This window comes from Terrapene carolina, unplaced genomic scaffold, assembly GCF_002925995.2.
Source record: "Terrapene carolina triunguis isolate 2854851 unplaced genomic scaffold, T_m_triunguis-2.0 Scaffold42, whole genome shotgun sequence".
NCBI lineage: Eukaryota > Metazoa > Chordata > Testudines > Emydidae > Terrapene > Terrapene triunguis.
This window is the reverse complement of record NW_020664393.1, coordinates 40,465,703-40,478,710: the sequence shown is the minus strand read 5'-3', so window position 1 is coordinate 40,478,710 and position 13,008 is coordinate 40,465,703. Positions and strand designations below refer to the sequence as shown.

Genomic DNA, 13,008 nt, shown 5'->3' with positions numbered 1-13,008 from the left:
TCATTTTCCTGGAGATTCTGAATGCAATCTCATGTTACTAAAAAATATAGGGAAGAAAACTAAGTGGTTCATAGCTAAGGTATAATGAAACTTGTTAGCAAGCACTTTTTTTTTTTTTTACACAAAACATACAGCATAATGTGCTTGTACATATCATAACTAGAAAGCACAGGTACATGGATATAGTGGATAAAGTCTCATATAAGAAGGTACAATGCCAAATGGAAGCAATAAGAAGAAAACTTACATTCTTTCTAGCAACAAACGTGGATGAGGAGCAGTGTACCTATGAGGTCACAAAGCTTTAGATTGACTCTGCTGGAACACAAAGAATATCAAGAGAAAGTACGTGGAGAAGTTGAACAAAATAGAGCTAAAGATTCCTCATACTAAGTACTTTCTTCAATCTCAGCCATTTCTTTCAGTAACCTCTTTGCTCCCCCTATAATGGCTAGAGGCTCTGCTGTCTGATCATATAGTAGCTCTCACAAGTTTTTTAGGCCTCTGATAGGACAGTCGCTCCCCAAATAGAGTTTCTTGGAAAATCTCTCTAATGCTGAAGGGCAGAGGGTGTCTGGATTCCCTCCCTTTCTCCCTCCACCTCCTGTCACCAGAACTTTCAAATCTGTGACAGCTTACTGAAGGGCTGAATAAATGAGCATTTGTTAGAGTGCAAGAAGTGTAGTATCTCTATGATTTGCTTTATCCAGCTTTGCCTGAACCCCTTAGATCTCTAAGCTTCATTTGATCAGATTTTCTCATAAGATTTCCATTTCTTCCTTGTTTGCAGGGCTGATGGTACATTAAAAAAGCCTTTTCATATTATATTTAAGTACTTCCACTTGTAGTCCTATACATAAAGGACATCGTCTGCATAGTGCTGAACACATTGCCAGGCTGAGACCGCTATCTCTACCTGTAAGTAATACTGATTATTACTTATTACTAAGATCATATTCTCCATGAGAGAAACAAATATTTGCACAAAAAGCCCTTCAGGAAGTGATCTCAGTGATCTGGGACCAGTATAAACAAATAAGTATAAGCCAATGCATCCACCATTTGGTCATCTGATAAAATATTATTAAATTAATCAACAATCACATACTTTATGAAACAGTGTGCAACAAACTGGAGAAAGTCTCCCGCTAGTTTGGGTCAGGCCCAATATGCACAAATTTGTTCTCAAGGTTCTGATCATGGCAAACACAAACACTGGGCTTAAAACAATGGTTAGGTTTGGGGTTTTAAATATGTTTTAGTTTAATGTGTTTCAAAATGTTTTGTTCTTAGTTTTAGTATAGCGTTTAAAATTGCTGCTCATGATATCTTGTAAGACTCAATGTAACTAAAATTTGTCAGTTGTTTATTCATTTTTATATATTATAGATAACCTCAATAATTTCTTGCTACAATGCAGATACCACTCAAAGAACTTTTAGTTACACATGTTTAGTGAGGGAGGTTATTGGTATCAACCATCAGCCATATATAAAAGACATTTACATATACAGAACTACAATATATATCCTTACTGTATGATTCTCTTCTTTAGTTGTAATTCTCTTCATTAATGTAGAACTTTGCTGAAGCAAAGTTCCTAGTCATGCTGTGAGAGACACTACATAGCAACAGGGTGTTATATTTTACAAGGAGTTGACAGACCTAAGACAAATATATCACCAGTGAACAAAATGGATTCTGAAGCGTCCCCCATACACTGCAGCTGTTATGCTGCTTGAATCCCAGAGATAGTGGATAGGAATATGAAATTTGGCTGTTTAAAAACTTCTTTCACAGAAGTAAGAGCTCTTCTTTGTGCTGTTTTCGTACCCACTCTTAGGCCTGGGTCCTGATCCAAAGCTCATTTAAGTCCGTGGAAAGACTCCCACTGACTTTAGCGGGCAGTGGAGCTGACTCATTGTGTTTAGTATAAGATCTAGTGAATTTGACAAACTTCTGATATTATTTTCACCTCTGTCTATAGCAGTATATAAGGCTGTTCAGCTCACCAAAAAAAAGCTTCTCTTTTTATTCAAAGTGCATCTGTGGCTTCTTTTTTTTTTTTTTGCTGATTACCTTCTGATTCGGAAAGCACCAGAACATACTCATATTTTCTTGGATATTGCTAAGATGTGATCACTTGATAGATTTGTATATAATATTCTTAAGACATCAGTACAGAAATATTTCATGCAATTTTTCCAAGTATTTGGTTACATAAAATACACACTTTGATAAGATACTGTCAAATAGCTAAGGGGAAGTTTTGACCTCCCATTGAACTCTCTGGCCTAGATGATCTGTTCTGGTCAGCAAAGGTCTGATGGGAGTTGAGTACAAAGGTGGCTTTGCATTCCCGCAGTCCTGGGACCAACTGAAGTCCAAGTTCAGTCCCACTGCAATTTACAGTGGCCCTGAAGTGCACTCAGCTGCCTGTGGCCCAGTAATGCAGTTGCTCTAACCACCATAGGAGACTCTGGCATCAGGGAACTCTGTTGCCAGGGTCCTCACCTCTCTTGCACCCCTAGTTGACCACTTTCTCAGCCCTGCAATGACCTGGCTCTCTGGCCAGGTCACCTCTTAAGTTCAGCCCCCTTTCAGGGTAACAAAAGGTCCAGCTGAAAGTCCAAAGTAGGGTCGGGTCAGGACTGGGTCAAGAGCAGCACTGAAACTGGGGTCTGGGGACAGGTCACAAGTCAGAACTGGGGTCAGAGTCCATGGATAAGCCAAATTGAGATTGTAGTCAGAGACAGGAAGCAGGCCAAAGGGTGAAGCCAGGTTGAAGTCAGTACAAAGGTCAGGGGGCTCAGGAGGCAGGTGCAGGGCTGGAGTGGATCAGCAACAGGGCTGGAGTGGGGTCAGGGTAGGGCCTGGGCAAGGCAAAGCTCAGGGCAGTAACAGAAATGGGATCAAGAGCAGGCTGGAAGGCTACGGACTCTGTAACACCGAGACAGCTGGAGGGTTCCTGGCCAAGTGGTGCTATTGCACAGATGAACTTGCAGCTCTAGCAGGGTCAGTGTACCTGTGCTTGGGGGTCCTCTGACCAGGGCCCTGCCAAGGGATAGGCGGCCACAGTGTGACTGCATGATGAGTCACTGCAGGCTCTGTTTAAGGGATGAGTCAGTGCAGCTGAGTTGCTGCAGCTGTGTCCGTGACGAGTCACTGCAGGTTCTGCTGGCACCTACTGAGAATGTGGGCACATCTAAAGGCCCCCTCCCCCCAGGATCTACTGAACCCAGATCCCAAGTAAATACCAGGGACAACAAATGATAAAACACAGACAGGAGTGAAGGTCACAGGGTCAAAATCAGGGAACCAGAAGGGGACACCAAGCAGAAAACCCCAGCCAGCACCCACTGTTCTTCAAAGGCATCCAGGGAGCCAGTGGTGGTGGCCCAAAGGAACTCTGCCTGGATATGTGACCTAAGGAAGGAGCGGAAATAGGCCCCACAGTTGCAGAGAACCTCCCCATCCAACATCCTTCTCCTGGTATGATGGACGGCCACTTTCGCCAACGTGAGGAGGAGGTTGATGAGGAGGTCTCGTGACTTCACGGGGCAATGGATGGGGTGTGCAAATATCAGGAGGTGTGGGGAGAAATTCAGCCAGAACCTAAGAAGAAGGTTCTGGAGAAGCCAGGAAAGGGGCTGCAACCTGGTACACTCAAGGTAGATGTGTGCCAGCATCTCCTTCTCGCTGCAGAAGGGGCCAGTGTTGGGGGGGGGGGGTGAACTGTGCCAGGTACTCACCCTGAAGGAGCTGCCAACTAAGATCCCTGGTGGGCCAGGGGGTCAGGATGGAATACAGACTGGCCCACCGCACCTCCCCACCTTCCACGGGTGGTAGAAGATCCCACTACTTGGTGTTGGGGTGGGACATGAGGGTGAGGAAATGAAGGGCATGGAGCACAAGCACATACAGTTGTTTCCTACTCATGGTTCAGAAATGGACCAACTGCAGGCCGCACAGCCAGCTCGGGTGATGCGGAGGTGGTGGCCAGGGGGGCTCAGAGAGCAGGGCCCAATGGTGAGGTCAGGGGGCCAGGGGTGAGGGATGGGTGAGGAGCACTCTCCTGCAAGACCAGCTTGAAGAAGGCCTATGAGGCGGGCTGTAAGCCTGCCCTCACCTCCTGGAGTATACGCTGGGGGACACAAGCGGTGGAGAGCCTTATGCACTGGCTGAGCACCAGGGGGTCCACCCAGGCCCTCCAGTCGTAGTTCAAGAGATCTCTGATCCTGGTGGTATCTGCCAGGACCAATCTCCGAGACAGTGAGGGGGGGACTCTGCCACCTACCCACCAAGCTGAGGAAATCTTCCTCCTTGGTGGCTGCCATGGACTGGTCACCAAGACCAGCTTCCAGGCCTGGAGATGGTTCTGATAGAAGACTGGCAGCTTGGATAGTTCTCGCAGAAGACTCCTCGGATGGAGGTAAAAGAGCTGCCGGTCGTAATAGAGCCGTCAGAGGTGTAGGAGGCATGTGCCAGTGTGCTCCATGCCAGTCTACCTGCACCATAAAGGATCTCTGCAGGGCCTGGAGGCAGAAGACATGGACCTGACTGTGGAGGCAGAGCAGGCCCTGTCCCCCCTCCTCCAGGGGGGTTGAGTCATGGCAGCTGCGTGGGCAGCCATTGTCTGGCTATGGGCTTGCCTAACACCTGCCCGCCCTGTCAATCCAGCTGATGTAGTCAGTCCTGATTTCTCTTTGGCCATTCCCCTTTCTTCTGGTTTTGGGAGAGTGTGACAGGATCCCAGGGTGCAACCTGGACTGTGGGACAGCTGAGTCCTCCAAAACCCACCAGTCTGGGGTATCCCTCACACTGTGATGTTAATGTCAAGCTACAAGTCTCTGACAGGCACTGCACTTACACAGCCATCCACAGGCAGGGACACACCCAACTGTGTTACATGAATGGTCTCCCAGCCATTCATGAATCATCAATAGAGAGGCTCCAGCCTATTCCTCCCAGCTCCAGCCCTACATCTGTCTTGCACTGGTCAGAAGCTTGACATAAAGATAGGCATAAAGGTCAGAGATAGTTACCTTAAGAAAATAAACATGCTTTCCAAATCCTAAACTTAGTCTAAGCAAGAGTTAAATCCAACTGCTTTTCTCACCCTGACAGATGGCACAAGCGAGTTACAGTTCCTCAATACACAGACTGGGACTACCTTCCAGCCTGGGACCAAACTTCCCCCATCATAGGCTGTAGTGGGGCAGCTGCCCCACAGAGGGAAAAAAACGGGGTTAAAAGCAGCACCAGGGAGACTGCGCAGAACCCACAAATCAGGAAAGGGCTTATTGAGCCCACCAGTAGGGGGAAGGCTTGCTGGAGCAGCCAATCAGGGCCACTGAGGGCCATATATAAAGGGCTGCTCAGCAAAGCAGAAGGGAGTCTCTCCCTGGAAGTCAAGGGAAGAGGACTGGCTGCCCGAAGAAGTGCCATAGCTAGAGCAGTGCTGGGCAGGTGCAGCAGAGTGTGAGGGTGAGCTGCTGGCTGACCACTGCCAGGCTGGGGCTTTTTCTATAAGGGCTGAGAGGGTGCCAGGACTATGGGGGAAGTGGTCCAGTGAAAATAAGCAGCAGGTTGGAGGAGGGCAGTACATGGCTGCCGGCTATAGGGTCCCTGGGTCGGGACCCAGAGTAGCAGGTGGCCCTGGGTCCCCCCCCCCCCCCTTGCCAAGGAGGAGAGTGGCTGGTATCCAGACTGCAATTTTCCCCTGAGGCGAGGGGCTAGACCTTGGACTGCCCACTATTTTTTTCCAAGGATGCTCCAGCCCTGCCTATGTCCTGAGTGCAAAGTCTTTGTCCTCTGGACGTTCTTCCATGTGTTGAGTTGGGGTGGGGGAAAGGCCAAGTGATGATGTCACTCTCTTATACCTTCTTCCAGTTTGCTGGAAAGATCTTTGCTGTGACATGGGTGTCAGTCAGCCCCCATTGGCCAAGCAGTCTCCATTGCATATGTGCCTTCTCTAAGGAGTCTCTGGGATAGTGGATTGTGTGTTGATGAGCCACTAACGACATCTGGCTATTGATGGCTACTCCTTTATTGTGACTGAAAGGCTGGTTGTGGGTGTTTCCAACCTCACAACATATTTGAGTAACACATAGAGCAATACTTCATAACGTCACATATAATGACAGCACATAAAATCCAACAGGATATTAATGTTCAATGGATCAAGACTTTTAAAATGATACCTCACAAGGTATACTTTGTACAAAACATATCATAATTATAAGACAGTAGTTAATATGGGGGTTCCAGGGTGCTACTTTGACGTACAGAGTGGGACAACCAAAACCCCACTGCATTTCAGTAAGGGGACAATCCTGATTTTCTTACATCCTGATTTTCTTGATTAGGAATCCATATCTTGCAAATCTCGGGCCGAATTCTTCATTGACCTCGCTGATCTCAATTACTTAGCTATATCCTTTTCTCCCTGGCCTAATCTAACCTCCTTATGGTCAGGATCATAGGTGTCAAATCCGTGGGTGCTCTGGAGCTGGAGCACCCACAGAAAAAGATAGTGGGTGCTCAGCACCCACCAGCCACCCCACCAATCAGCTCCTCCCACTCCCACCTGTGCCTCCTGCCAATCAGCTGTTATGGTGGCAGGCGGGAGGCACTGGGGGGGGGAGGGAGGGAGGGAGAGGAGCAGGTGCAGGAAGAGATGGAGCGAGGGCAGGACACACTCGGGGAGGGGGGCAGAATGGGGGTGGAAAGAGATGGGGTGGGGTGGAGCCTCAGGGGAGGAGGTGGAGTTGGGGCAGGGCCTCGGGGCAGAGCGGGGGTGAAACACACCCAGGGAAAGCAGAAAGTCAGTGCCTGTGATCAGGCTTACATTTGGGCCTGTTATTTCCCCGTAGATGAGCAGTTATTTCACTGAGGTTTGGTTAAAGAATTCTCCCCAATTCTCACCTCAGTCTCCATAGAAATGTCTAGCTAAGATATTTAGCTGACTGCCAAGGATTTAACTTTGTAGACACATAGCTATATTAAAACTTCCAGGTGAACAGAGCTTCTCCCCAGCTCCTCCAACTAGAGCAGCATTCCTTTCCTCTAACGGGACAACAGCTAGCAGGAGAAATTTAGGGGCAGGACCCGAGAGTCCATGCTCATATTACTAATGCTACCTAAATTGTTGTATTCAGAGAATCCCAGTGGGAGATACCTCACAAATAAAAGATAGCATGGATGGACAGACTTCCTGACAGCAGTTAGGATTTCCCTGCTGTCTCCTTTGCTTGGGCTATGGTGGCCTTAAACCACATTGCTGGTCCCCTGATGTAACATGCAGGATTGCCTTCTTTCTGGAACTATGCAGGAGAGGAGCTGTGACTTGTCAGCTGACATACCACTCCTCTTGGTAACTGCAGAGGTACAAAAGCCCCTTCTCCCACATTTGCTTTGTGCCAGTTCTGCACTGAATCCCTTGGGAGGTATGCAGCAGAAGCGCTGAGTGGGTGTCCAAACCCAATTGGTCGCCGACATGGGCCAAACAACCAAGTTCAGATCTACAGCCAAATTTTTCCAAAGATCAAAGGGGTTTAGATGTCTAGTTTGTACTCTAGTTATCTATCTAGATGGCTCTTATCAACATAATATTGGCACACTCTATAATCATTGGTGGATTTAATCTCACACCGTCCCTGTGAGAGAATGGGATACTATTCCCTTTTTATAAATGGATTACTGAGGCACAAGGGAAGATCAACTGACTTGTCCAAGGACCCACAGGAATTGTGGCTGAATCAGGAATAGAACTCCTGCCTCCCATTCCAGTGCCACAGCCACTTTCCTACCTTATGCACATTACACATGAATAATATGTGAAAAAGGGACATTCTCCATTCACCCAAAACCACTATATATCTGGAAGGTATAACTCTAACTCGCACCTTGTTTTCATCAGTTCAAGAAATCCATCTCCATGCTTGCTGCTATAATGACTTCCAGAAAGATCAAAGAGTGGTCAAATCATAACTATAAAAAGATTTTGGCATTTTTTGCTTTCATCCATTGTTAAAATAATATAGAGTATGACGCACATGGGAGCAATTACTGTCAACTTCCAGCAAGATTTAAATTCTACACACTTTCTTCCTGGGAGAGTAGATTCCTTAGCATGTAGCCCCTGTTAGGGTTGCTGTTGCGACAGCTGTTCACTCTTCCCCTGCATTACATGAATCAAGCATCCTCTGTGACCATGTAATCAATTAGAACAAAATAGAATATTTCAGATCTCTCTTCCGCTCCTTGTCATGAGTGACATCTTGCACTTTAGACCTCAATTTACCAATGTCCTAAACACACCTGATGTCACCTCGCATTTATTATTGGATATTATCTATAGCAAAAAATACAGAATCATGAAACTGATAGAACAGAAAATTATTATGCTACGGAAATTAAGCCCACATCATTTTGAGGCTCCTGATTTATATGTTTTCATTTTGAGTACCTGCCCTGCATTCTATGACCTTGGCAGTTTGACAGGTGCAGTATGATTTTAATTAATCTCTTGAATTTTAACATTCAAAGTTAAAACAACAAACTCTGTTCCCAGAATTATTATATCTGCCAATAGACTGGAGAGTGTTCCCTTGTTCCTCAAGCCACTTGTCTGAATAAGAGATAAAAAGAAATTAAAATATAGAGACAATCTAAAAGCTTTGCTCAAGTAAAGGGTCACTAATCTACCTTTCTAGCAGCAATTGATACAAAAGGAATAACTTTACTGAAACAAGTATCTCAGATGGGACACCTTGCAGAAGGTTAAAAACAAAGATCAAGAGTACCATTAGCACTATTTGGATAGGCAGTCAAGTAGCAGTTAGAAGTAATCTCCTTCCCTCTTTGAAATGTGCCAGTTCTCCATAACCAACCTTTCCTTTCATTCACATAACATTCACATCTGTTTCATGTCAACTTTCCTTCCAGATAGCTGCACTGCACCTCACCCCCATCTCAATAGCTGGTGCCACTTCCGTTTTTTCCTCTCTGCACACCACCGCATCACTCCTGTGCCTTTGTTAACTGCTTACCCTCCCTTCTTCTTCAATGGCTTTCCCAGTCGTCCACTCTGTCCATAGAAGGTAGCCTCTCCTACAGCCCACTGCATCAGGGGCAGATGCCTTGCAAAGGACCCGAGACAGCTTTTCTCTATGCTCTCCTGCTTCAAAGCAATCACTTCTGGAAGGGGAGTGATAGGGGCCAGGAAACTTTCCACATGAACTCTTCCTCTGTTTTTCCCCTTCCCATCTCTCCAGCATAGGTGAATCAAAGAGACTGTGATGGGTGGCTCCTGAAGACTGACTTTGGTCTGATATTTGTCTGCTAAGCAAAGAGTAAATTTGTCCATGGTATGAATGTTCCAAATCTACTGAATCCATTCATCAATAGCAGATAGCACTTCTTCCTGTTTATCTTGTTCATTGTTCCAAAATACAATCTTATGCCTACTTCAGCTAATCATAAAATAGTGCCATGAAAGGAAAAGAATTTGCTCAGATCTCAAAATTATTCAAGGTGTTTTCCAAGGTTTGCCCACTAGAGGGCACCAAAGCATTTTATAAAGAGCTTCTTTAGTCTGTTACTGTTGCTTCATTACTATACTAAATTCTCTCAACAAATGCTAAAAGTTTGAAAGAGTTAAATCCTTTTTTGTTTGGTTTATGTGATTGTTTGGTCATTTTTTGAAATTAGAAGTAATTTTTTAGGATATTTAAGGCTATTTTTCACATGCAGAGATTATATCTTAACAAGTAATATTTCCTGCGTAAATTTTGTGGCATTCCCATTTTTCATAATTGATGACAATCAATATATCAGTTGTGGTGGATGGGTGGTAAAGTGCTACCTAGCAGCAGCCAATTAGCACACTCTGTTGAGGAAAACTTGCTTTTAATTGAGCAGTGGTACCTATTCAACAGTGTGTCTCCACCACAGCAGTACTGGCTCACAGATCAGCTTGCATCATTCATATGCTATGAGGATATGTTATCTCAGCTTTTAGTTTAATAGAATAGGGAGTTTGAACAACATTAATGAGACATTTTGAAGTCTGTGTCCTAGAATAGAAGCCCTGTTTAAAGCACATTATTTTATGGCATTATGCTGTTTGTAGAAGACTCTTTTGTATAATTCTATTCTAAAATAATATGAAATACTTTAATATTATGTCTCATGAAAAGTACAGCTAATGGTCATCCACACATGAATGAAATAAGTAGAGTGAGGGGTAGAATACAAGATCAAGATTTCATGTTTAGTATAATCACTGAAATCATAAAAGATTTCTAACCGAGGACTGTGTGTATGACTTTTTATGAAATGTTTTGGGCTGTTCTCCTGGAAATGAGCTTTCCTAGATTTCTTTGGGGACACTAAAGTAGCAGATAGAACAAAGAGGCACAACATGGTTTAAAGTCAGGAAAGAAGCAAAGAAAGGCTGCATTATGCCCTAGCATCTATTCATTCTTTATACTGAGATGGTAATACCTATTCCTCAGAATGGTTACAACAGTGGAATTCAAATTGGCCGAGGAGGGCAACAGATGCCCAACAATCTTTGGGTTGAGGAGGATACTGCCTTTGCAACTGAGTTTTATAGGGCACATCAAGACCTCCTAATGAGAAGATCTCAAGCAAGCTTTGATTTTTAGCTCTCTGTGAATGTGAATGCGAAAGAGAAAGATGAAACTTAAATTAGAAAATTTGGGTGTAGCTGATATGCAGAGTTTCATCAGCAAATAGTTCAAAGGGATAAATGCTAAGGAAGTGATAATAGGATTATACCAAATTTAACTGGGTCATACAGTACAATGGAAAACACAGGAAACAGCAACCTGTCAATCATACAATTGGTACTATAAGGAAGAAGCCTCATTTACAAGTCCTGGAAATACCACACAGTAGCTTCCATATATATAACTCTAGCAATCAGCCCAGAAGTGAAAGATTTTATTATACTTGCACAAAGATATTGGCAGCCGCTAGAACCAGCGGAAGCTGGAATACAGATAGGAAAGTATAGAAAGGGATTGGAAAATGGACCTGCAGTGCAGACTGTGAGGAGAGAGACTAACCCACAAAACTGAGGTATGCCACAGGCTGGGGGGACTCTCCTGTTGCTCCACCTTGTATGGAATTGCAGTTTAACTGCTGCTGACTCACTGAGACGAGGTGGGTGAGGTAATGTCTACTATTGGACCATCTTCTGTTGTGAGAAGGACAAGCTTTTGAGCTACACAGAGCTCTTCTTCAGGTCTGAGAAAGGTCCTGGGACCAACACGGCTACAACGGCACTGCTGACTCACTGAGGCTCTCAAAGCTCATTCAGTTGCTCCCTCTGAATGCAAAGGAAGTAGGACTAACCCTCTGTTAGAGGGAGTTAGGCCCCAAGAGCAGCCAGGCCTAGGCTTATGCTGTTATCCTGGGATTCCTTTTCTGCTAATAGAGACCCCAGGAGAGGTGACATTTTTACTCTACTACGTGTCAGTAATTATTATTTTGAGCTGGGTGGGCACTCTGCAAATTTACAAAGTAAACTACCATAAGAACGACCATACTGGGTCAGACCAAAGGTCCATCTAGCCCAGTATCCTGTCTTCCAACAGTGGCCAATGCCAGGTGCTTCAGAGGGAATGAACAGAACAGGTAATTATCAAGTGAGCCATCCGCTGTCACCCATTCCCAGCTTCTGGAGCTCAAGAAAATGCTCACCTGACTAGAATATGACTACATATAAAAACACCTGTAGTATATACCACGTCTAATAGTGCTTTGTATATAGTATGTATTCTGCTTTATGTGTGCATGCCTGTTAGAGCTGGAATGTTAGTTTCAGTGAAACATGCCATTGGAATTGCAACTACAGGAAATACAGTCTCCTCAAGGAGCTGTGATCCCCCACTGGGACAAGCATCCCACACTGGCACCAGAATGGAAATCTTGCAAGGTAAGAGTACCTGTGCTCACTGTACTGTGCGGAAAGATACCGACTAAGGGAACTGGCACTGACCATGCCCCTTTTGGAAGACTGTACACACTAACACTGCAGAATAGGAATGAGAAACGAGCGACCTCTGTAATGCATTCTACCCACCCCCAGCCTTGAGAGGAGAAAAGGATAACTAGCATCTTTGATGTAACATGTATGTCTTTGGTGTAACATGGTGTAAAGAGGAATGGATGTAATGTGCAACCCTTTGATCCCATGTGCTGTACAGCAAATGAGATGATTGACTTCCGTATACATATGGTACCTCTTACACTGCATTTCTCTTGGTGAACAAGCTTTACCAATTATGTCTTGTCACTCAGTCACTTCTTGGCACCTTTTAACTTTTCCCTTTATAAAGCCTTTAAGGAGGAGCCTTTGAGAAGGAAAATGTACAAATAAAAAATACCCATACAACAGATACAGAAATGCACTCTGGAACAAATGCTTTAAGACTCTTCAAGACTCTTTTGCTCACAAAGCTCATGTGCACAATATTGGCACAACTTACTGTAGCCATGTGGAAGCCTGTGAGACATACATTGCAGTGTATCAACATTTCATGTCATTTTTTAATCACGTTAAAATCACTCTTTTAAGCCTGGCTCAGCACTAACATTAAGAGTATGAAGTTTCTTTGATGACATACTGAGACTAAAACTAAGGATGTTTTTTGAGCCTGTCTAGAGCAGGACAAGCAAAAGTGAAAAAAAGACACTGCAGAAACACAAGACCTTCTAGAAAAGGAATGAGATCTGCGCTTGAGAAGCAAAAACCTGAACAAAACCCCAGTTGTGGGCAATATCACAAAAAGCTCTCTCTTGTATTCAGGATACTGGCCTTTGCTCAGCTCCAACTAGACAGCAGGTTGAAAACAAAGGGAGAATTCCTTTCATATTAGGCAAACTGGCAAGAGGAATTGAGCTCATGGAGAGGAGTTAAATCTGAAATAGCCCCCCAAAAGCAAAAACACTAGTTTCTTCCAGATGAGTATTTCC

At 44.7% G+C, this 13,008-nt stretch overlaps 1 protein-coding gene across 1 annotated transcript in view; it reads right to left on the bottom strand.

Annotated features, from left to right (window-relative positions):
- Positions 1-4,481, bottom strand: part of LOC112118243 (collagen alpha-1(IX) chain-like) — a 45,297-nt gene extending 40,816 nt beyond the window's left edge. Inside the window, exon 1 of the mRNA XM_029912239.1 lies at positions 4,144-4,481. Within this exon, the coding sequence (XP_029768099.1) occupies positions 4,144-4,481 (338 nt within the window). The remainder of the gene's footprint in view (positions 1-4,143) is intronic.
- Positions 4,482-13,008: the final 8,527 nt, after the last annotated feature.